At 58.3% G+C, this 21,829-nt stretch overlaps 1 protein-coding gene across 1 annotated transcript in view; it reads left to right on the top strand.

Annotated features, from left to right (window-relative positions):
- Positions 1 to 21,829, top strand: part of CDH4 (cadherin 4) — a 502,292-nt gene that overhangs the window by 367,220 nt on the left and 113,243 nt on the right. The window contains exon 3 of the mRNA XM_032350165.1: positions 2,160 to 2,386. Coding sequence (XP_032206056.1) covers positions 2,160 to 2,386 — 227 coding nt within the window. The remainder of the gene's footprint in view (positions 1 to 2,159; positions 2,387 to 21,829) is intronic.

Genomic DNA, 21,829 nt, shown 5'->3' with positions numbered 1-21,829 from the left:
GTCCTGAGTCAGTCTAGAAACCCATACAGGGTGGTGGCCATGCTCCAACCTGGGCTTGGCCTGGTCTACACAGGAGCTGGAAGGCACGTGGTGCCCGGCAGTGGCACTGTGGCCCTAAGGGTGGACAGGACAAGTCGGTACTCTGGTGGGGTGGCAGGCGTCCAGGCGGCAGGGCCCAGTGCCCGTCTGCACTTGTTCCCACGCGAGCACCGTGTTATCCGGGCGGCCCCTCCCAGGGAGCGAGCCAGGTGACCAGCGGCTACGGCCATGCTCTTCCACGTGCCCAAAACGGCCCCCAGGGGAAGAGGCGACCTCCCCCCGACCCGCAGCCCTGCTCTGGCGAGACGGGGCGGTCCCTGACAGACGGGCTGGAAAGACGTCGACCTTTAAAGCCCAGGAAGATCTTGTGAACACGCGTGTGGGGAAGCACCGGTTTTATCCTGCGGGCCTGACTGTGGCGGTTGCTCGTCCCAGCGCTTTCGATGGCGCCATCTTCGCCTCCTTGAGGGTCTCCCCCACCTCCGGGACGTGCGTCGGCTAAAGGTTCCCGGCAGACAGGGCTCCGGATTTCCCACGGGGGCCACATCTTTGCTTCCCTAGACGTCACCCAAACCCTGTGACTTTGGTTTAAATTCAGCGGTGTCGACGTCTAAGTCCTCCCGCCGCTGCCCGAGGCCGTTCGCGCTCCTAGAAATTCACACGTAGACAACAAGGAGCTTGTTTATGTACGTGGGGCTCATCTCCCGACATTCGTGGAACCGTCGTGTTTATCTCTGTCCGTGACGGTTGGGCGTCGGGAATGACTGATCCGCTCAGCGCGTTGCTGATTTTAATTTGCTGTCGGGGCCTGTGGTGGTGGGAGAGTCGTGTGGGATTTTCTAGTCACTTGAAGGGAAATGCAGTTCTGCCCTCATGCGGGGCTGCTTTCCTGGAGCCGCGGCCCGCCCAAGCCCCAGGTGCCCTCGGCGTCCGGGGGCCAGGACCGTGAGCCCAGCGGTCCGCGTTCCCGTCCTCTCGGGCTGGACGGGGCAGAGGCGCCTGGCTCCTCACGCTTGGAAACATTTTTACAGCAAGCCCAGGAGTGGGAGGCGCTGGCAGCGGGAGACGTGGGCGTGACGTAGGTGAGATCCAGGCCCATAGGCCTCATTTATTATCTCAAGACAACAACGAAGGGTGAACACAGGGGAGAAACACTTTATCAGATGTAACATCGACGTGCTTTTTTTAGTTTCTGGAATAAATAGTAATTAAGTCATGGAAGCTGTGACAGTGACGTTGCTTTAAAAAGCAATCCTCCCACTATAACTGCCGAGAGACCCGCCCTTCTATAAATACCAGGTAACTTCATCCGCCGTTTCTATCAGGGAATGGGACACCGGCTGCCGGAGCCCCCCTTTTAGCGCGGCATTGGCGACAGCGGCACACACACTTGGGTAGGAAACGCACTGATGCGGCCCCGGTCAACGCGCGGCTTCCGAGGGCTCCTTCCCGGCACCCTGGTTCGACAGAGTCCTCAGCGGGGCCCATTGATGCGGTGCCTAATTCCTGCGTGGGGGGCAAAGCTGTGCGCCGGGGTATCAGGAAACCCGCGGCCCCCACTGCCCCGCGTCCAGGTCCTAAAGCCCCCAACTGTCCCCAGGTCCTGCCCCACCTGCCCCGACCCAGTCTGCGGGGGTCAGGTTGGGTCGCTGGGTGATAAGAAGCACCAAGAGCACAGCAGATTGGCGCCCCAGTCAGAACACCGCCCTCCCGGCTCCTTCTCGGGGTGGAAACACACATCTGTGGCGGGCCAGCGAGCGAGCGGGCGACTCGGGGTTTGCAGGGGCTGGGAGGGCGGCTGGGAGGGGCCGTTCTCAGGCAGGCAGACCCGCCGGGCCCCTCACAGACTCGGGGATACGGGCGGAGCACAGCCGGCTGCCAGCTAGAACGGAGAAGGGCGCACCCTTGGCGGTTTTACGTCCTGCGACGGCCGACAGCTAATTCCCCGAGCAGGAGAGATGAAACCCAATACCTGAAGGTCAAAAAATCGGTTACTTGTTATTTTCCCCGCGTCGCTCCTTGGGAGACCGAGGACCTGTGGCTGAGCGGCAAGCACGCTAGCACCCGTGTCCCCTCCGCTCGCCGCCCGGTCCTGACCCCGTCTCTCTTCTCACTTGCAGTCGCGTTCAGCCGCTGTTTGGGGACCAGAGGGACACAGTATGAGACCAACAGCACGGACTTCCAAGTCAAGGCGGACGGGACGGTCTTTGCCACCCGGGAGCTGTGGATCCCCTCCGAGCAGGTGGCGTTCACCGTGACCGCGTGGGACCACCAGACGGCCGAGCGATGGGACGCCGTGGTGCGCCTGCTGGTGGCCCAGCCCTCGTCTGCCCGCTCCACGCACAAGGTAAGACGTGACTTCACGCGGAGCTTGGGGAGTAAGACGTGACTTCACGCGGAGCTTGGGGAGTAAGACGTGACTTCACGCGGAGCTTGGGGAGCATCCTCCCTCCCTCCGCAGAGGCTCCCCAGGAGTGGGACATCTCAGCGGGCTGTGCCAGCCCCAGGGGACCCTCTGCCCTGCCCCCTTCCTGAGAGACGTCTGCCACAAGGTCGGGCGCAGGGGCCCCATGCCCGCGGGAATGCAAGGCGCTTGCCCTCTGGACGGTCTTACTTGTTCCCTCCCGTTCCTCACTGGGCGCCTGAAATTCTGGGGCCTCTCCTGCCTGCAGCTTGGGCCTCGGGCCTGGGGCTGGCAGGTGAGCAGGGAAGCACCAGCCGGGGTGGCCCTTACGACAGGCCCCAGCTATTCAGTGCCTGGGGATCAGCCCAAGTGTTGAAACCCTTTCGGGTACCGGGGGGCCCGGGGGCCATCAGAATTACCGTGATGCGTGTGCCGTGCGTCAGCGACCGAGAACACGCCTCTCGAAGCCACGTCCCCGACGGCATCCCCGGCACCCCTCGGAAACTAGCCCTGGGAAGCAAAGGGTTAAAGCAAGTCGATCAGATTCCTTTCTGTGGATTTACCCAGAGCCTCACGTAATTAAGGTGCTCTGGGAGCTGCCGGGGGCGGGGGTGGGGGGGGCAGCCTGCAAGTTTCCCAAGCCTGCTGGTCAGGGAACCCTCTTCATGGAACATCTTGTAAGGCAGGTGTGCCGAGGAACCCACTTTGGGAAAACAGTGGCCTGTGTTTTGTTTCATCTTGTTTGTAAACCAAGTAGAGGCGGTTTGCGTTAGATAAGAGAAAACCGTGACTCTGGCGGGTAGCTTTGCCCGCTGGTGATGAGCTGATCCGCCGGGGAAGGACGTCAGGTGCCCTCATGGAATGTTGATCTGGGCCTCGCCTCGAAACCAGTTACAGGCCTCCCCGTGTGGCTGCTGAAGACCTTAAGACAGACGGTCACGGTTTCCATTCTTTCATGAGGGGTGATGAGCAGCCCCGTGCCCGTGAGAAGGCAGCTGTCCAGGCATGCCGGGGGCAGCCCCGGGATGCGGCCCGTGGTGCGGGGGGGGGGGGGGGGGGGGGGGGGGGCCTCCAGGTGCAGGGCCAGGGGCCGACAGCCAGTGCCGGCTGGGTCAACGCTCATCTCCCCGACTGTGATGCGGAAGCCAGGGCCCTGTGAGCAGAGGACAGAGGTCCTGAAAGCCCGTGGAGGCCTCAGATAAAAGGCACTAATTGAAGCATCACGACACCTCTCATTAGGCGTGTTAATGATGCAGTTTCTGACTCAGTTTCTCCCCTGACCCTCTTTGAAGGTGACTGCAGTTAGACAGTCCTCAGTCAAGGGTCCTCCAGCCCACGCCAGGCTGGCCCATCCGTACCCAAGGGTCAGAAGGGGAGCAGAGAGTCCATGTCCCAGGCTCAGGCCATCACGTGAGTCCAGCAGCCTGGTGCTGTGGTGCCACACCCCTGTGTCTATGAGAGGTGGGCAGCGTCTCTACAGCCCACTCAACCAGTCCTGCTCTATCTAAGATGGGCCCTTGTTTCTTCTTACTTTCAAACCCAAATTTCCTTGTCCTAACATTTTTGAATGTTACCTGGGCCCCTCCTAAGAGGCATCCACTCCTCTGACCCTCAAGTGACTCCTGTCACTGCCCCCACTTTACAGATGGGGATGCTGAGCCATGTGACCGCAGCCGCTTTGCTGCAAGGGAGAATTGGTGTTCTAGAAAGGAGTGAGACTGGCATTCTAGGTATGGCTGAGCCCGGCTTTGTAAAGGAGCCTGGTTGCACTTTGTAGCCAAGTATCCTCCAATCTACAGGTTGATGTTCTGGGACAAGTCACATGACCACTCGGATTTACTGATCTGGAAAATGGGATAACAATAGTTGTCACAAGTATTGTATGAGATGATGTGTCCTACACATTGCAGACTCACAAGAGCCCTGCCACGAGGACGTGGTTCTTACTGCTGTGGTCAGTATGGTCCCAACCCTCAGAGTCCTGTGCCCATCACAACCACTGGACTCTCCCCAGGGTGGTTCCTGGGGGCAGGAAGGAGGGTGTGTGAAACGCTAAGTCACTTAGTCGACATGTCCTTATAGAGACCAATGCCAAGCTTCAAATAATGTCACTGTCTATAAATAGATTAAGGTGATGCCATATTGCTGATATCCCTAACCACCTATCAGAATCAAATGTAAATCTGCTCTGCTGGAAGGTATCTTACTGGGCCTCGGGTTATACCCATCTTCTCTTATACACAATGTCCAGCACTCAGCTGAAAATGACTGGGCACTCGGTGGGGAAGGGACAAGACCCGCAGTGACTCCAGGTGACAGAGTTATCAGACGTAGATATTATAAGATCTAAGCTTACTGTGTTTAAGCACATCTAAAACAAGATTTTGAGAAAGCATTAGAAGAATAAAAAAGAACTGGGCAATTTAGGATGAAAACTATAACAAACAAAAGAAAAAGCTCACTGGATAGATACATCTACAGATTAGACACAGTTGAAGAGAGATTTAGCAAAGCAGAAATTGTCAGAGGAAACATTCAGGCTCAATCACAAGGAGTGAAAGAGAAGGAAAACACAGAAGGAAGAGTAAAGGCGCTGGAGAAGTTGCAAGAAGTCCCAGCACATGCGTGTTTGGAATATGGGGCCGAGCGGGGAGAAAACGGAGCAGAAGTAACATTGGAAAAGATAATGGCAGCAGATATCCAGGCTTCTCTCCAACATGCCCCACAAACTCTACGCAAGCTAATAGGAAGAAAACAGACTCGGGCACGGTCTTTGTCCATTCAGGCTGCTGGAAGGACACACCGTAGGCTGGGCAGCTTGTGGACAACAGACACGTGTTCCTCATGGTTCTGGAGGCTGGAGCTCTGTGATCAGAATGGCGGTGTGGTCAAGTCCCCAGGTGGGTCTCCTGCCGACTGTTGTCTTGGCTGTCTTGTATCCTCCCCTGACAGCAAGGGGACAGAAGAAAGTCACGGATGGAACCAGTCCCATTTCAGGAGCTCCACCCACATGACCTCCTCTGATCCTAATCACCCCCAAGGCCACAGGATCTGAGGATCCGCTTGGAGCATAGGAATTCAGGAACACACACATTCAATCCATGACAGGTGTTTTACGGTAAAATGTCGAAAACCAAAGTCCCTGAAAGCAAACAGAAGCCAGCTCCAGGGAAGGCACAATGGTGACATGGGAGCTGGCTTCTCGTGGGGACAATGGGTGCCAGAAGGTGGCGGGTGGTGACAGACACAGGATTCTGTTACCCAGTAGAAGTCCCCTTCAGGAAGCACCCTGAGAGATTCTGCCACAGGTCGTGTTCATCAGGCGGAAACAGGGTGCTTGGTGATAAAAGTCCAGAAGGAAAAACCATGAAAAGATTAAGTAGATGCAGATAGCCATGAGCACGGCAGGGGACACGCTTCATGGGCAGGAAAGCAGGCATGGAGTCCGAGGGCCCAGGCTGCTCACACCATCCTGGAAGATGATGGAAATCAAATTAATATGCAACTCGGATAAGACAAAGATCCCTGTTCCAAGGTCCTGGAGAATGACTACAAGGTCACGGTGATGGACACATCACTTAAAGATGAATGTAGAGTGGGACGCCTGGTGGCTCAGTTGGTGGACGACTGCCTTCGGCTCAGGCCATGATCCTGGAGTCCCGGGATCGAGTCCCGCCTCGGGCTCCCAGCTCCACGGGGAGTCTGCTTCTCCCTCTGACCTTCTCCTCGCTCATGCTCTCTCTCCCTGTCTCTCTCTCAAGTAAATAAATAAAACCTTTAAAAAAAAAAAAAAAAGATGAACATAGAGTCCTGGCCAAGGGAGGCAGCCCTGCAGGTCAGAAGTAAATCTGAACTTGAGGAGGGACCTAAAGTCTCTGTAGTGTCTGACCTTGCACACAAGGGGTAAAAACCTGTCATGATAACAGATCTTCATGTTCCCGTGGGGTTCTCACAGGACTCTAACATGATTGCACAGGACGCGTTCTGCTCTCGCCGGGTCGCTTAATAACAGCCAGATCCAGGCAAAGGAGAGCCCGACCCTCCCGCCTCCTGGGTGCACTTGCCGCGCAAAGGTTTTCACCTCTTCGAGTCTGCAAATTTAGGCAATATTTTTTAAAAGTGCTTTAAATAATAATAATCTGTTCTTTTCCTCTGTTAACAATGTGAATTTTCAAGCAAGTAGTCTTTTTTTTTCTTTAAGATTTTATTGATTTCTTTGCGATAGAGTAAGCAAGAGAGAGGGCATGAATGGGGGCGGGTAAAGGGTGAGGGAGAAGCAGGCTCCCCGTTAAGTAGGGAGCCCAACAAAGTAGACCTTCCTAAAAAAAAAGAAGTCATAAGATCGTTCAGGTTCTCACATAATGGATGGGAAGCAGAGTACTAACACTTAGCAATCCAAACAATGGAAGGAAAGGACAGAGGAGCCCCGTGTTTCTGCCTGAGGAAGCGGTTGGATTTGCAAGTATAGATCAGTTCCAATAAATGGGAAAGATGAGCTTCTGTAATTAAAAGGAAACGCGTTGACAGATCAAAGACAAACCCCGACTCCATACAGGTCACGGAAGACAGATCTGAAAAGGGCAAGAATGGAGAAAAAGGGAAAGTAGGAACCTGCAGGGGCGACACCACGCCTCTCTCACCGGAAGGGAGCCGGGCGCTCGCGGTTGCTGCACGAGTCCTGCACTGTGTGCTTCACAGACGAAGGCAAAGCCGGCGGGACGGAAAGGAGAAAGAAGCAAACATTCGATCGTAAAACTTGGCGTGCACCTCTGAGTACACGGAAGCAGACGGAGTAGCCACAGGAAAGGAAGACTAGACCCGCAGATTTAGTAAGTCCGGGCCTCCCGTGTGAAAGCCAGACCCCACCACGGCTGCGTCCGCGTCATTTTCAAGGATGCTCAGAGCCTGCGTGAAGCGGGCCCGACCGGAGGCTGAACCTCCAGCCACGGGGCTAGAATCCGAGCGAGGAAGCTGGGGATCCGTCACGGGGAAGGTGACCGAAAAGTCCCCGTAGATTTGGACGCCGAGTGAAGAGCCTTCCGACGGGCCCTCGGGTAGGAAGGAGCCACGTGCAGGGTCCAGAGTAACCCGGACTGAGCACTACACCGGCGGGAGGGGCCGAGGTCTGGGCCGGCCGGACTGCGCAGCCTTCCAGATGCCTAAGAACGGAAGGGAGGTGGGAACTGGCCACGTTCATCCAAGAAATTAGGGAAAGAAATGAAGTGCAACCAAGTAGAAAGAGGAAACAGGAAAACCAAGAGGAGAGGGTAATGGGATCAAAACGGTAGAATTCACAGACCGGAGCTGACTCCGTAAACTCCCGAGCGGATCGGACCGAGAAGGGAAGCCGCCAGTAATCCTCACCCGCCGTGGAAACGGCGTCATGACCCTTCTCACACGTGGCTCCGTGGGTCACGTACCTCTTACGCCGACGTACAGGGGAACATCCCTGGAAAGATAACATTCCGGAAATGTCATCAACTTGCCGAGTCTAACGGGACAAGAAAATCTGAACTAGTTGTTATGACAGACAAATTTAAATTCAAACCCGTGTCCCAAGGCCACGCCCACATGCGGGGGACCAAAGGGGTGCCCAGACTCGGCCAGAGACCCCGAGCATGTGCCTTGTCCAAACCAGCGAGAGCCCTGAAGGGGCAGGAGGACAGCGGGTGGCTGCGCGCCACGCCACTCGTAAACAGATAAAAACAACACGTGAGCAAAACAGTAACGAGCTCAAGTGCACCCGTGTTTGCAGGGGACCAGCCACGCTGCCGGGGTCTGTTCCCAGAGCCAGAGATGGCTTCAGCACCGGAAAATGGGTACGTGTAATTCAGCACAGAATAAAGGACGGATATCCCACGACCATCTGAACGTCTGTTGTTAACATGGAAGGTAACTTCCATTCAGGAAGAAATACCCAGCAAGCTGGGAAGAGAAGGGGCCATCCCGAACCTCGTTCGGGGCACACAGCACACAGCCAGAAGCCCGGGGAATAGGAGGCCTCCGTGACGTCTGAAATAGCACGAGGACATCCTTGCATTCCATGCCCGAGCCTCGAGCCCACGACGTCAAGCAAGCAGAGAAGAGCTGAAGAAACGGAACCGGCATTAGTGTCGCTTGCAGGATTACGGATGTAGAAAATCTGAAATGAGCCACAGAGAAGCTGGGCTGGCTGAGTGAGGTTCGTTAGCGAGAGGGCTGGGTGTGAAAGCAGTTACACCTCCGCGCACCAGGAGTAAGTAGTTTCCAAATGACATCTGAGCCAGGTGCCGATGACAGCAGCGTTGAAGGTGATCCCATAACCAGGAGTGAACCTAACAAAACCTTCGCGGGACACTTCCCTGTCACTGAGAACAACCAAAGACCTTGAAGACCCAAGCGCGTCTGCTTGTAACTCAGAGGCTTGGAGCCCGTGACATCTGCTCCCCCGTAGACTCAACAACACAAACCAACAAAAATCACGGCGTGTCTTGTGTGCTTGCTTGTTGGTAGAAGGGCAGACGGAGGACTTCACATTTTTTTTCAAGATTTATTTATTTGAGAAAGAGAGAGAGAGAGAGACAGCAGGGGGATGGGGCAGAGGGAAAGGGAGAATCTTGTGCAGACGCAGCGCTGAGCAGGGTCCCCATGCGGGACTTGATCCCGGGACCCTGAGATCCTGACCTGGGCTGAAGGCAAAGGCTTCCCGAGCTGAGCCACCCAGCAGGCGCCCCTGGATAACTTTAAACTTTTAAATGAAAATGCAGAGGACCAGGAATAGCCCAGAACAGCACGAAGATGGGAGGAGCCGTATTTGGGACGCGGTGAGGTGTACGTGCAAACCAAAGCCGTTTCTTGACCTCTCGGCACTGCTGGAGTTCGGTCTGGATCATTCTCCGGGGTGGGGCACGCTGTCCTGCACCCCGTAGGAGCTGCCACAGGATCCCCGGCCCCACGCCCACCACCCTCACTGCCACCAAAGCTCTCTGCAGTCTTTGCAAAATGCTCCCGGGGACCAAACCATCCCCGTGTGAGATCCACTGAACTACGGTAATTAAAATGGGGTGATTTGGGCGCCTGGGTAGCTCAGTCATTAAGCCTCTGCCTTCAGCTCAGGTCATGATCCCAGGATCCTGGGATCGAGTCCCACATCCGGCTTCCTGCTCAGCCAGGAGTCTGCTTCTCCCTCTCCCTCTGCCTCTGCCCTGCTTGTGCTCTCTCTCTCTGTGTCAAATATATAAATAAAATATTTTTTTTAATGGGGTGCTTTAGGAGCAAAGTTATCAGACAAATGCAGCAGAATGGCAAGCTTAAAAAAAAAAACTTAACGTTCTTTTAAAAAATCATCTTTACAGAGGTATGATTTTTTATACGGCGGAATTCACCCACTTCACATAAACATGCTGCAGACCCTTGGTTTGTGTAAGACCGGCACTCTGGGGCCAGAGGCAGCGCGGTGGAGCCCGCAGCCGGATCTGACCTGCCCGCTGCCTTTGGACGGCCTGTGAGCTTCGAACGGTCTCTGTACTTTGAAGGGTCGTGTAAATAGCGATAGTCATGTCGTCGCTTTCACTTCTCGGCCTGCGATGCCTAAACTCCTTAACTATCTGATCCCTTAACAAAAAGTTTGCAGAGCCCTACCCAGGGCAATGGAGACCATAATGCAGGACCGATGGGGTGTCCTTAAAGAAAACAGGTGAAGTGACCCCAGCCCACCCCAGCCCCTGCCTAAACTAGGTTCAGTTTAGTTCTAAGCAGAACTTTTTTTAATGCGTGCCAAGGGCTTCCTGGCTGAGTTTGGAGAGGGTGGGGAGTTCAGACGGGGACACAGCGAGCAGGGGTGCCGCTGGCAGAAGGTCCTAGGTACACAAAGCCCCTTCTCCAAGGGAGCAGAGTCCTGGAAAGTCCCAGGAGGCTCTTTGCCAAAAGGAGCTTTGAAGCAAATCCCCAAGGACCAGCGCAGGGACCCCCTAATGTCCCGGCTCTGTGAACCCCTGCACCCGGGTTCCTCCGAGTGCAGCCTCCCCGCCCGGGCTTTCGGCGACTGGTGGAGCCGGACAAAACTGACAGCTCCCCAGTGAGACGAACCATAAAAATCTGGCAAGTTTTCCCCTTCCGTTTCCTCTCTTAGCAACGATTCAAAGGCGGCCTTTCTGCGGGTAATACCAGCCGTGCTCAAATCTGGAATAACTTTTTGTGCAGTCTTGCAGGAAAGCTGGTAGCAATTCAATTAGAAAATGCAAATGAGGTCACACATTTCCCACCGGAGTGCCGGATCGCCCCCGGGGACTCGGAGCCGTGTTCTGGCCTCACAGAAACACTGTGGATGAAGCCGTGCGCTCGGCCGCCGGCCGACCAGCTGCGCTCACACGGGCAAGTGGCAGTGGGGCCTGTGGGTGTAGAGACTGCTGTTCCGGGGACGAGTCCCGGCTGGTAACGCGTGCGTCAGCATGTATGAGAGACACCCTGTGCCCGGTGGTCACCGCCCCAGGTTCCCCGCACGGTTCGGGCTCTGCAATCGGACGGGCTGAGGGCGTCCCCCGGAGAAGCCTGTGTTGGGCCCTGACCTGCCGTCGCTCGGAGCGGGACTGAGCTTATCACGAGGGCTCGGTGGACCTACTCTTTAAGGTGCGGTCCCTCGAGCAGGCGTGCGCGTGGACGCGGACAATTCTGCGCACAGACGCGCGTGGACACAGCGCCGCGAAGGGGAGGGCGGAGAGCAGGGGAGGCGGACATGTCTGGCGAGCCACCGGAGTTCAGGAGAGGGGCCTGGGGCGGACTGTCCCCCCGCGGCCCGCGGCGGGAACTGACCTGCCCACACCTTGACCTCAGACTTCTGGCCTCCAGGACAGGGATAAGAAATGTCTGCTGGTGACGCCGCCCAGGCTGAGGGGCTTGGGCTCATTGGCCCCATGACATGCTCTGACCAGGCCTGTAGCCTCGCCTGCCTGCTGAGGGAGTCGGATAGAACCCGTGTCGCCCCCCCACCAACCCAGGGCTCCAGAGGCCCTCAGGTCCTGGTCATACAGTTGCTCGGGTCCCCAGCACAGTGAGGACAAGTCTGGCCGAGGCCCCTAGCTTCAGGGCTGCAGTCCCTCAGCCTCCCTCGCCGTGTCCCAGTCCCCCTCCCGCTCACAGCCTGTCCCCTGTCCCCATGTCCGTCCGTCCTCCCTGTCACGGCCTGACCCCCATCCGCACGGTCTGTGCCCCCTTCTTCTCACGGCCTTGCCCCCTCCCCAGGGTCCATGCCCCCTCCCTCTCACAGCCTGGCGGCCGTCCCCACGGTCTGTCCGCGTCCATCCTGAGAGTGGGCAGGACTCGTCACTGCTATCACAAGGACTCCCAGCCTGGCCACCAGACAGTGGACTGGAGAGGGCCTGCTGAGGACAAGCTCCTGCCATCCACCTGTCCCCCTGAAAGCTGAGGCCTGTGGGGGAGGCCAGCTGAGGCAGAGAAGGCCCCGCGTGAGCACAGGAGGCTGGTGTGCCAGCCCGAACCCTGACGCACGGAGGTTTTCACTGAAGGCGGCCACAGGAGCCTTTCCACGTGAGGCGTCGCCTTGGACACAGCGCCCAGAAGGTCATTAGGTGCTGGCGAGGGATGGAGACTTAAGAACGCAGCAAGATATTCTTTTATCCTTTTCCAGGACACAGATGGCCGGAGTGCCACTGAGAAGCAGCCCCGCAAAAGAAAGGACAGGGCGGACGCTTCGCGCTCCTGTCCACTGTCGGGGGCCAGCGGCCGCTTTAGTAAAGCACTAACGCCCCGGCGCTCGCGGGTCTCCGCGCCCCCACGTGGGGCCTGACCAGGCACACAGCGGGCGGCCCAGCACCTCAGAGACCCCCACAAACTGCTGGGCGAGATCCCTTTCCAGAGGCTGAGGTCGGGGTCCCCCCGCCAGCACCTCCCTCCTGGAGCTCAAGGGATGAGCCAAACTCAAACCTGCGGCAGCTTTTAACCCTTGGTTGGCGTGAGGGCACGAGGGATTGTTCCGGCCGGTCGAAGGTCATCTTGGCTTCTTTGTTTGTCCCTCGTCTTGGAGAACAGCCCTGGGCCGGGGCGCACGTGTCCGCCCAACTCAGCCTCTCCAGGCCGGGTAAGCAGGAGGGTCCCGGCGCGAAGCTCAAACTCAGACGCCGTTTCCGGCTGCAAACGGCCCTGAACGCTCGGGGGCTGGGGTCAGCCCTTCCATCGGCAGAGCGGGGGTGAAGGGTTGCCTGCAGAGCCCCAGGGAGAAGCCGCCTGACCCTGCCCAGCCTGTCCCGGGGTTTGCGCCCCTGGCCTGCGGATGGCGCGGAGCCGAAGGAGAACCCTGGGGGGCTTGCTGGGGAAGTCACATGCGAGAGAGCATCACTGCCGGGCAAGGAAGGTTCTGGGCCTGTTAGCAGGGAGACGGGCTGCACGGGTCCTGTTTGGTCTCCAGGAGCGTGATCGTGAGTGGGGACATGACAGGCAGGGCACCCTCTGAGAAACCTGGGGTCCCATGAGTCCGACAGGCCCCAAGTCACTCTCCTGGTTCCCCGGGGGAGTGACCACTGAGGGCTGCTACATCCCCGCCGGACACCTGGCTCTGTTTCATGATGCAGGGGCACCACTGGGAATTAGGGAGGGGTCCTGAGCCGAGGTCAGAGGCTGCTGCCATGTCCAGGGATCAGGAAGGTGACCTCTGGACCGAAGCCTAAAATCGGAGAAGGAGACTGCATTCCAGACAGAGGCCTTGTCCGGCTGCGGCTTCTCCTGTCCTCGGGCGAAATCCTGTCTCAGCCCTTCTGAGTCTGGGCCGGGGGTGCAGGGTGGCCAGTCCTGGGGGACGCTTCTCCCGGGGTCCAGTGAGCTGATGCAGCACAGACATGTGTGCACGTGAGCTGTGAGCCCAGCGGATGGGCGTGAGCCAGGGGGTGCGTTGCTCACCCACCCCCAGGGCCTTTAGCTCATGACGGGGCTGGCGCATGTGTGCGCATGCACGGGCCAGCATGTGGGGGCTTGTGGAGACCGCCTTCGGGAAGCGGGAGGCACGGGGCGTCCCGGCTGCCCTCCTGTAGGTGTTTGAGTGAAAATCAAACTGGCAGACCAACACAGGTTTGTGGTTCTGTGCAAGGCCTGGGCTCCACGGGATTTGGTTCGGTATGAAATCCTTCTTATTCCTGAAGATGTTTGTGGAAACCACAGTGAGGTGGTCGCGGGCATGTCCTGCCTTGAGAAGAATGCCCAGCAAACTCAGGGACGCTGGCGTGGCCCAGAGCTCGTCCTGGGGGCCCCACGTGCTCCGTGGACAGCAGAAGTGGACCGCGAGGCCGCCTTCCAGAAGGAAACGTGATTGCAGTCTGGTTGAGTTAAAATTCTCAGGCAGACCCTGATCACGCCCTCTTCGAAGCCTTCCAGAGCCATCAATGCCAACGAAACTGACCATTTTTCTCACTAATTGACACCAATGTGAAAGATTCATTCAGTTCCGCTGCTAACAACTCCGGAAAAAAGTAACACAGTTTGGCTTAACTCGCTAATTTAATTTAATTTTTTTGTTTAACTGCAATTGTGTGGTTTTTTTCTGTAAGGTGAAGAGTAATTTCATTTAAAAATGTTTCCAACCAAACACAATTTTCTTGGTTCTCGCCAACAAGCTCTCCACCAGGTAGACAGAGAAGCCTGGATTCACTGTGTTGTCGCAACCCGGGGGTGGGGGTTGAGGGGGGGAGTCTGGCTTCCAGTGGGTGGGGGTCGGGGACGCCCTACAGACGCACAGGAGGCCACACCCCCGAGAATGGTCTCTTCCCAGATGTCGGCAGGTGCTGAGGCTGTGGTCTGGGGACAGGTGTTCGGCGAGCTAGGGAGGCCCGGACGGCCGAGCCGCCTGGCTGGCCACATGGACACACGCAGACGCCTGTCTGGATGTCGTGGGGTCCCCCATCCTGCCCTTCTGTGCGTGGGAGCTGGCCCGCGAGTGTGCTGTCTGCACACACAGCTGCCCTGCGGGGCGCACCCTGTCCCTTCTGTGCCCGGGTGCTGCGCCATCCCGCGTCCTCCCGTTAGAGGGGGACAAGGCTAAGGAGGACAAGCGGGGAGCTCTGGGGCCCTCACCAAGAGAACTGTGGTTTTGATGCCAGTAGGAGCAGCGTGACGCCTTCCCAACGATATGAGCCCGACGGGTAAAAGTTCCTGAGTGGCCACAACAGAACTCCTTCCCCAGGGCCGCTCACAGCTTCCAGACTCCAGTCTGCCCGCTTGGCCCCAGGTGGGAGGAGGTGTTGGGACCATGCTCTGTGTCACCGTGACCAGCCACAGGGCAGAGAGGGGCAAGTGAGCTCAGGCCCCAGCCCCACAGCTGCAGCCGCACGACCTGGGCCGGCCACTGCACCTGCCGGGGTCTCCCCCTGCCCAGGTGTGAGCGAGGACCAGCAACGCCACCCCCTCCGCCCCTCCAAGCACCCTAGGCTTGAGGGAGCGACTAGGACTTTCCTCCTGAATACAGAGGGAGTAATGATGCCGTTCCGTTCAGGAAACCTTCCTTTGTACGATTTCCATGAGAACTTGCAAAACCTCCTCTTCCTAGAAGAGATCGGAAGTCAGCACTACCGTAGTGCGGGGGGCGGGGTGCAGGCGGGCGCACCTGCGTCCGCTCAGCGGCATTGTGGACGCAGGAAAATCCACTCAGCACCTCTCAGATCCAAACTCATGCAAATGTTTGTTTAGAACGGCTCGCGTGTTCTATTTGCTGAAGAACGGAGATGTTTCTCCGTTGTTTTATTTCGTGTTTGTTAAATACCATTTTACTCTGCTCGTCCTCAGCTGCCATGGAAACCAGCCAGAAGGCTGCAGATAACAGCCTAGTTAAACATTCAAATATACAAGCTTGCAGGCAAACAAAATGTACTATTTTTCAAATGTGTATTGAAAGGGAGGTAGCAGGTAGAGGAATGAACTATCAGGACAGACTTTAGGGCCACTTTTGTTTTCAGGGATCGGATTATGCTCCACGGAAATCAGTGGCAGGTTTGACATTGGGGGAGGGGCACGTTGTTTCCTATCCGGGAGCACCTGTAGCCCAAAAAAATAAGGACATAGTGAGAACAGGAAGGGACAGAGGAGGGACACAGGTGACACTCGTGTTCAGGGAATAAGCCCTCACCACCCCTGTCCGATCACGGGCGTTGGGTGGCACGTCACCTCCTGCAGGACCCCTGACCACAGACCCCAGTACAATCCGTGATCTCGGAACACCGGGCCTCCCTCCTCAGATTGGCCACTTACCTATCCAAACGTTAGGGCCGTGCAAGGATGGGCAGGTGACATGGCACCAGTGGGTCTGCGGTCACACTGTGCGATGAAGTCACGGGGCCGCTAGAGCCCACACTGGACCCCGGCCGAGGCCGGCTGCCTTCCCAGCACCCGCGCAGTGTCGTGAGAGGGAAGGGTTGCTTTCTCTGTGCAAGTGGGAAAAAAGAAGCTTGTGTCCTCCCCAGGGCCCCCAGAGCCCTCCACCCTCGGGGTGCGGCTCTCCCCGTCCCCAGAGGCTGGGGTGCCTGACCCTCGGCCCCGCAGTGACCACACAGAGCACGGCCCAGCCGGGGGGCGGGAGAGTGGGTACAACCAGGGAGTCAGAACCCGTCCCTTCCTCGTCGTCTGTGGAGCTGATCACAGCCTCAGGCTCCGCCCCTGAAGAAGCCACGTCTGGGCACCAGGGGTCTGCAGGCCAGTCAGAGAAATAGGCAGCACCGGCCCAGGCGACGCACACTGACGGGGAGGGGCCGGGCAGGCATTGGGACCCCCCCGCGCCCCCAGAACCCCTCGGTTAAGAAGCCTCGCACATGGGCAGAGCGGCACCCACGTGGCATGGCCCACAGGAAACGAACTTGAAATTTTGTCCATAAATTCTTTTATCAAATCAGATGGGTTTGAGCCCATGCCATTTCCCCGAACGTGGAGGGAATTTGGGGGGGTGAGGAAGCGTTCGGCAGGTCAGCCCAAGACCCGGGGACAGCGTGGGGTGGCTTGTGTGAGCAGCAGGCTATCTGTCGTCTGTGACCCCCATCTTTGGGGTCTTAGAAATGTGCTTTTGGGATCTGGCATGGGGGGATTTTGAAGCCGTTTCCACATCAGTTCTGCCTCTGAGGGGAGTGACCGGAGCTTCCTCTCGGAGGAAACGGCTGAGGCTCCGTCCACCCACTGCACTTGGCAGAAGCTGTCCCACGTCTAACGGCCGGGCCACGCAGGCACGCGGTCCCGGCCCCCGCCCCCCTGCTCCCACCGCGGCCTGGCGGGTCACAACCCTCTTGGCTTGGCCCTGTCCACGCGCACCTGTTCTCTAGTGTCCCTGTGCCCCTGCGAGGCATTTCTATCACGTCTACCGCACTGCGGAGGAGGGGCTGGACCCCCCCCCCCCGCCACACCCCTGGGAGCAGGTGCACCAGGCAGACCGCTGGGCCCCACCCTGCACAGCCCGATAGGTTGGGTCAGGAAAGGGTGCGGCGGGGCCTGCCCTCTGCATCCCTGTCACAAGGAAATAGGGACATATCCACCCCAAGCCCACCTCCAACCAAGACGGCGGGACGGGCACCCAGGGAAGACACCGGAGCTCCCGCCCCGAAGACAGACCCTGATTACTTATGTCCCTCGTGCCCCTTCCCCTCGATGTCTGCGCGTCAGCCCCGTTACTCAACAGCCAGTGCCCACCCTTGGCTCTTAATAATTCTGTGTCCCCAACAGGCAGACGGTTAGATGATAGGAAATGGGATGAATTCTGACTTTTTGCACATGGATGGGAGGAGGTGTGTGTGATGAGAGCCTTCCCCTGACACTATTTTTCTTTCTTTCTTTCTTTTTTTTAAGCAAAAAAAAAAAGAAAGAAAGAAAGAAAGAAAGAAAGAAAGAAAGAGAAGGCAGTAATTTAAATCCCGCCTCGGGTCAGTTTTGCATTATTCATCTTTCGCTGGTGGACGGATGACGGAGGGAAATGACCCAGCTTCTCGCTCGCCGCGCGGAGTCCCTGAAGACCTCACCTGGGAGTCGGGCTCCATTACACTCATAATCAGACACAGAGAACCACCCTCCGGCACAGGGAGAGCAAGACTGGGCGGCCCAGAGCTGCCGGGAGCGTAGGAAATAATGATCTGAGCGAGGGGCCGGCGGGGTGACGCCAGCCCGTGGACTGTGCCAGCTGGCGGCTGTTGGGGTGCAGGGTGCACGGGCGGGGCGGTCAGGACGGCTGTGCTCGGCATGCAGCTTGCACATGGACGGATCGGGGCCTCGATCTCGGTGAGACGGAAGGCTGTTGTCACCGAGGTTTTGTCCTGTTCTCGGGACCCTTACCTCCCACCTCTTTTCCCAGAAGAACAGCCGTGTGCCGAGTGCGAGGCCTTCCCCACACTGTCCCAGAGACCCTGCCAGGGCCAGGCAAGACGTCTCAGAGGACCTTAAGGCCACCCGTCCCGCGTCCCTCGGGCTCCCAGGTGCCATAGGTGGTCCGCAAAGGGCTCAGCTGGACATGCGCAAGCACGGGATACGGCTCTGCCGATGCCGAGTCGGCATCCGGACTCCCACCAGCAGCAGGGTCATCCTTCCCTTAGTACAGCAAAGCGGGTGCTCGGGCCGATGCCTCAGCCCACTACCCCACACCCCAGCTGTCCAGGCGGCCCCAAGGCACAGAGCTCTTCCAGGCCCGGGAGTGGGGCTCCGTGTGAGAGTCTGACCTCTGCACCCTCTGCACCCCAGAGAGGCCGGGCTCCACACCCTTCATCTGCCCCTTTGGGGAGACGACCTGTCAGTGTGCTGGGCAGGGCGGGCTTCTGGGCCACCCGGCCACCCAGAGTGTGTCCAAGGAGGGACCGGCTCACGTGCAGCCCCAGCCAGGGCGCGGCTGCGATGTGCAGAGGGGAGGCAGGTGGGGAAGGGGGCGGGGCTGCCCCTGTGTGGCCGGGGAGACAAGAAGCCCGAGGGCGTGAGGGGGCCGGTGGGCCCCCCCACCCACCATACCCTGATCCGGGGCAGAGACCCCTTCCCTCCTACAGCCCGCGGTTGGGCCCTTCCCTTCTTGGGGGGCCCCCGTGGCTGGGGGACTGGGGGACTGGACTGTCTCTCCTGCCCGTGGCCGGAGAGGACACGAAACCCTGCCGAAAGCTTCCAGAGAGGGGCCGAGTCTCCCCCCTGGGCTGGGTCAGGACACCCGCCTGTGCTCGCTCCTGCCTTCCCTGGGCTGTCCCACGCCTCCCGCGCCCCTGGCTCAGCCCCTCCCCCACTAGCCAGGCAGTTTGGACAAATTCCTTCTCCTCCTTCTGCCTCAGTTTCCTTCCCTGGGCTGTAAGGTTATAGGGTACCCCGAAGCCCACCTACCCTCAGGCCTGCCCCTCTGAACTCTCGGGGCCCATGCCAGGCCAGGCCACCACCCCAGCTGTCCAGGCTGAAGCCTCCAGTACCCTCTCCTCCCTGCGCCCGTGGGAGTCCAGTCCAGCCTGCAAATCCCATCCGCCAGGACTCTCCTCGGGCTTCTTGTCCCCACCGTGAGCCTGACAAGGGGGCTGACACCCCCAGCCACCTGCCCAGTGCCCTGCACATCACCTCGTCGCCCACACTCTCCCCGGTGAGAGCCTCCTCGGTTCACAGGAACCAAAGCTTGGGGGCGGGGGTCGGCAAGACAAATAGCGATGGGGCCGGGGGAGGGCAGCCTGCGTGAGAGCGGCTCTCAAACCCTGGGAGGTCGCCCTCCGTCCCTCCCACTTTTCTCTAGGCCCCAGACAGCCCTTTAAGTCAACGACAGTGTCATTGGTATGTGGCACCTGTGGTATCCGGCCTCTGGTCTGCCCCTTGGCCATTCCCTCCCGGCCTCGTTCCCCCAACAACAAACTCCTACTCACCCCTCAGTACCCTGCCCAGGTATAATATCCCCCACGAAGCCTGTCTGCCCTCCCCAGATGGAGTGGATTCCACGCAGCTGGTGCCAGTTTGAACCCTGCTAGTCCTGGCTCTGTGCTGATCACTGCCCCATGGAGAGAGCGGCCATCCTAAGGCCTAGATCGGAGAGAACCTGGTCCCGCGGCTCCCCATGACCTGTGGCAGCCATCACTGTCATCGGGTCTCCCAGCCCCCCACTCCACGCGAGTTCCAGAGGGTGGCAGCTGAGGGTCACTTGTTTTTTGGCTCTCGGGAATGTGTGAAACCCACGTTTAAATCTGTCCACAGTGTTTGCTCCGTGCCAGGTGGGTGGGCCGTGAGGTCCTGCACCCTCCTAGACGGGTCAGTGCCCTGCTGGTCCCCAGGGCAGGGTGGGAGGTGTCCTGCCTGGACAGGGACAGGAAGACATAGAGCTCAGCAGCCTCTGGGCCTGAGCTGACCTGTTCTGGGAATTGAGGGCACAGGTAGACTCTGGAAGCTTTTCTGTGTGCACAGGGATGCCCGGGGAGACCGCTGGGGAGGCTTCCAGAAGGGGGACGTGAGATCTGAGTCCACGCAGGCGTGAAGCGCACCAGGAGGAAGAGTGGATGTGGGGGCAACCTTCCCGTGGGGGTTAGGAACAGAGGCACAGCCAAGGGTGCAGCCTGGCCTCTGTGTGGACAGCATGGCCAGGCCTTTGGCCCCAAAACGCAAGAGAGCAGAGCCCAGATATGGCCGTGCTAAGGCCAGGGGCTCTGGAGCATTCTCAGAAGGGGTCTGCAAGCCGCCTTCAGCTCCAGGATCTTAACCCTTAACCACATCTTCTTGGGAACCCAGTAAGAGGGCAGCACGACCAGGTGATGTCCTCGGGGCTCTCTGTCCTGTCCTTCTGCAGCGGCGAGCCTGGTGGGATCCAGAGGCCAGTTCAGCGGCCAGGCCCCTCCCTGCAGCTCCCCAGTCACGAGACCTCTGGCTTGGCTGAGCTGTCCGTGATGACCCGGTGATGGGGTGTGGCCGGTCATGATGCCAGGCTTTGCGCACATTATGACATGTTACAAACATGTGCATGGATGTGCAAACACGGTGTATACACAGGCGAGCATACACATGTGCACACGTGTCCTTATGTACATACACGTAGGAGTGCACATGCACACATTCGTGCATGTATGCGTGTACGTCTGTGTGTGCACGCACACGCCTGTATGCACCTGTGTGTACACACTCGTGCACATAATTGTTACTTATGGGGCACAGAGGGCACGTTCGCTCCCTTCTCCCGCACTTAGCCAGCATTCACTCAGCAATACGGAATTCGGGAAGGTCCTGGGAGCGCAGCAGGCGTCATCCTTTAGGAGGGAGGGAGTATTTGTAAATACTGGAAACGCCATTTAGGATTAACATAATCGTGCACCAGCGTTAGGTGCCACGTTCTGAGTGGGCTGGCACTGCTGCGTGTCCAGAGCGACCTGCGGGTCCCCCTGGGGTTACCGATAACCCGCGTGGACGTCTCTCCCCGGAGAAGCGGGTGTATCTTCCAGGCCGAGGCTGCACGGGTCTGGCATTAATTTTCACCAGATTTTGTTATTACATGTGTCTCACAGCTTTAAAATAGTGGCAAATATGTGCAATTTATTTAAACAACACTAGGGAAATTAACGCCATGCGAGCTCATCCTCAGCAAATGAAGATAAAGCAGCTCCAAGCCAAAGCAGCGTTATGAAAACGTGTGCAGTCCTGAGCCCGAAGCGCAGGAAGCCCAGCTGAGCATCTGCCAGTGCTCCAGCATTTCCCGGGGGCAGGGGAAACCCGTCACTGGGAGAGGCACGGGGGAGCCATGACAGCACCCGCTCCCCGCGGCTGTGCTCGTGGCTGGGGCTCCCTGTCTACCCACCCAAGTCTCCCCAGTCCAGCTGGCTGCCCTCAGCAGACCCCAACCCAGCCCCTTCTCCTGGGGCAGGTACCTGGGGGCCAGCGAGCTGGTTACCTGTGGGTGGGGAGCCCCCAGACAGGAAAGCGGAACACACCTGTCACCTGGAGGCTCGGGGGCACAGGCGACCGGAGTTCTCATGTCTTCTGTGGGAATAGTGATTTGTGCGCAGCCCACCACACACCTCATTTGAGAACACGTGAAGGGGATGTGACCTCACAGGCAAAGAGACCCAGCCATGGTGGCACTCAGCGAGGTGCTCTGGCCTCGAGGTCTGACTTCTGGCATTCAAACCCTGTCTCTGCCTACTGAGCTGTGTGACCTGCAGTTACTCAGCCTCTCTGAGCTCCCCCTGGCTCCCTAGTAAAGTGGGATAGAGGGCACTTCCTACTGAGTCAGGGAGAGGGGGTCTAGGTGGAAACCACATGGGTTGCTCAGTGCCCAAGGCATCAGCAGCTCCCAGAGGCAGGGAAGGCGGTTGTCTATGTCCTGGCTGTGTGGGGACAGTGTGGAGCCAGGACTGTCCTAAATGCTGTTCAGGGAAGCTCCTCCAGCAAGATAGAGATGTGACCCTATCTCTGTGTCATCGTGAGAGCCCGCAGATGAGTCACAGC

This window comes from Mustela erminea, chromosome 7, assembly GCF_009829155.1.
Source record: "Mustela erminea isolate mMusErm1 chromosome 7, mMusErm1.Pri, whole genome shotgun sequence".
NCBI classification, from domain to species: Eukaryota; Metazoa; Chordata; class Mammalia; order Carnivora; family Mustelidae; genus Mustela; species Mustela erminea.
Note: the sequence above shows the minus strand (reverse complement) of the source record. Positions and strands in the feature narration are given on the sequence as shown.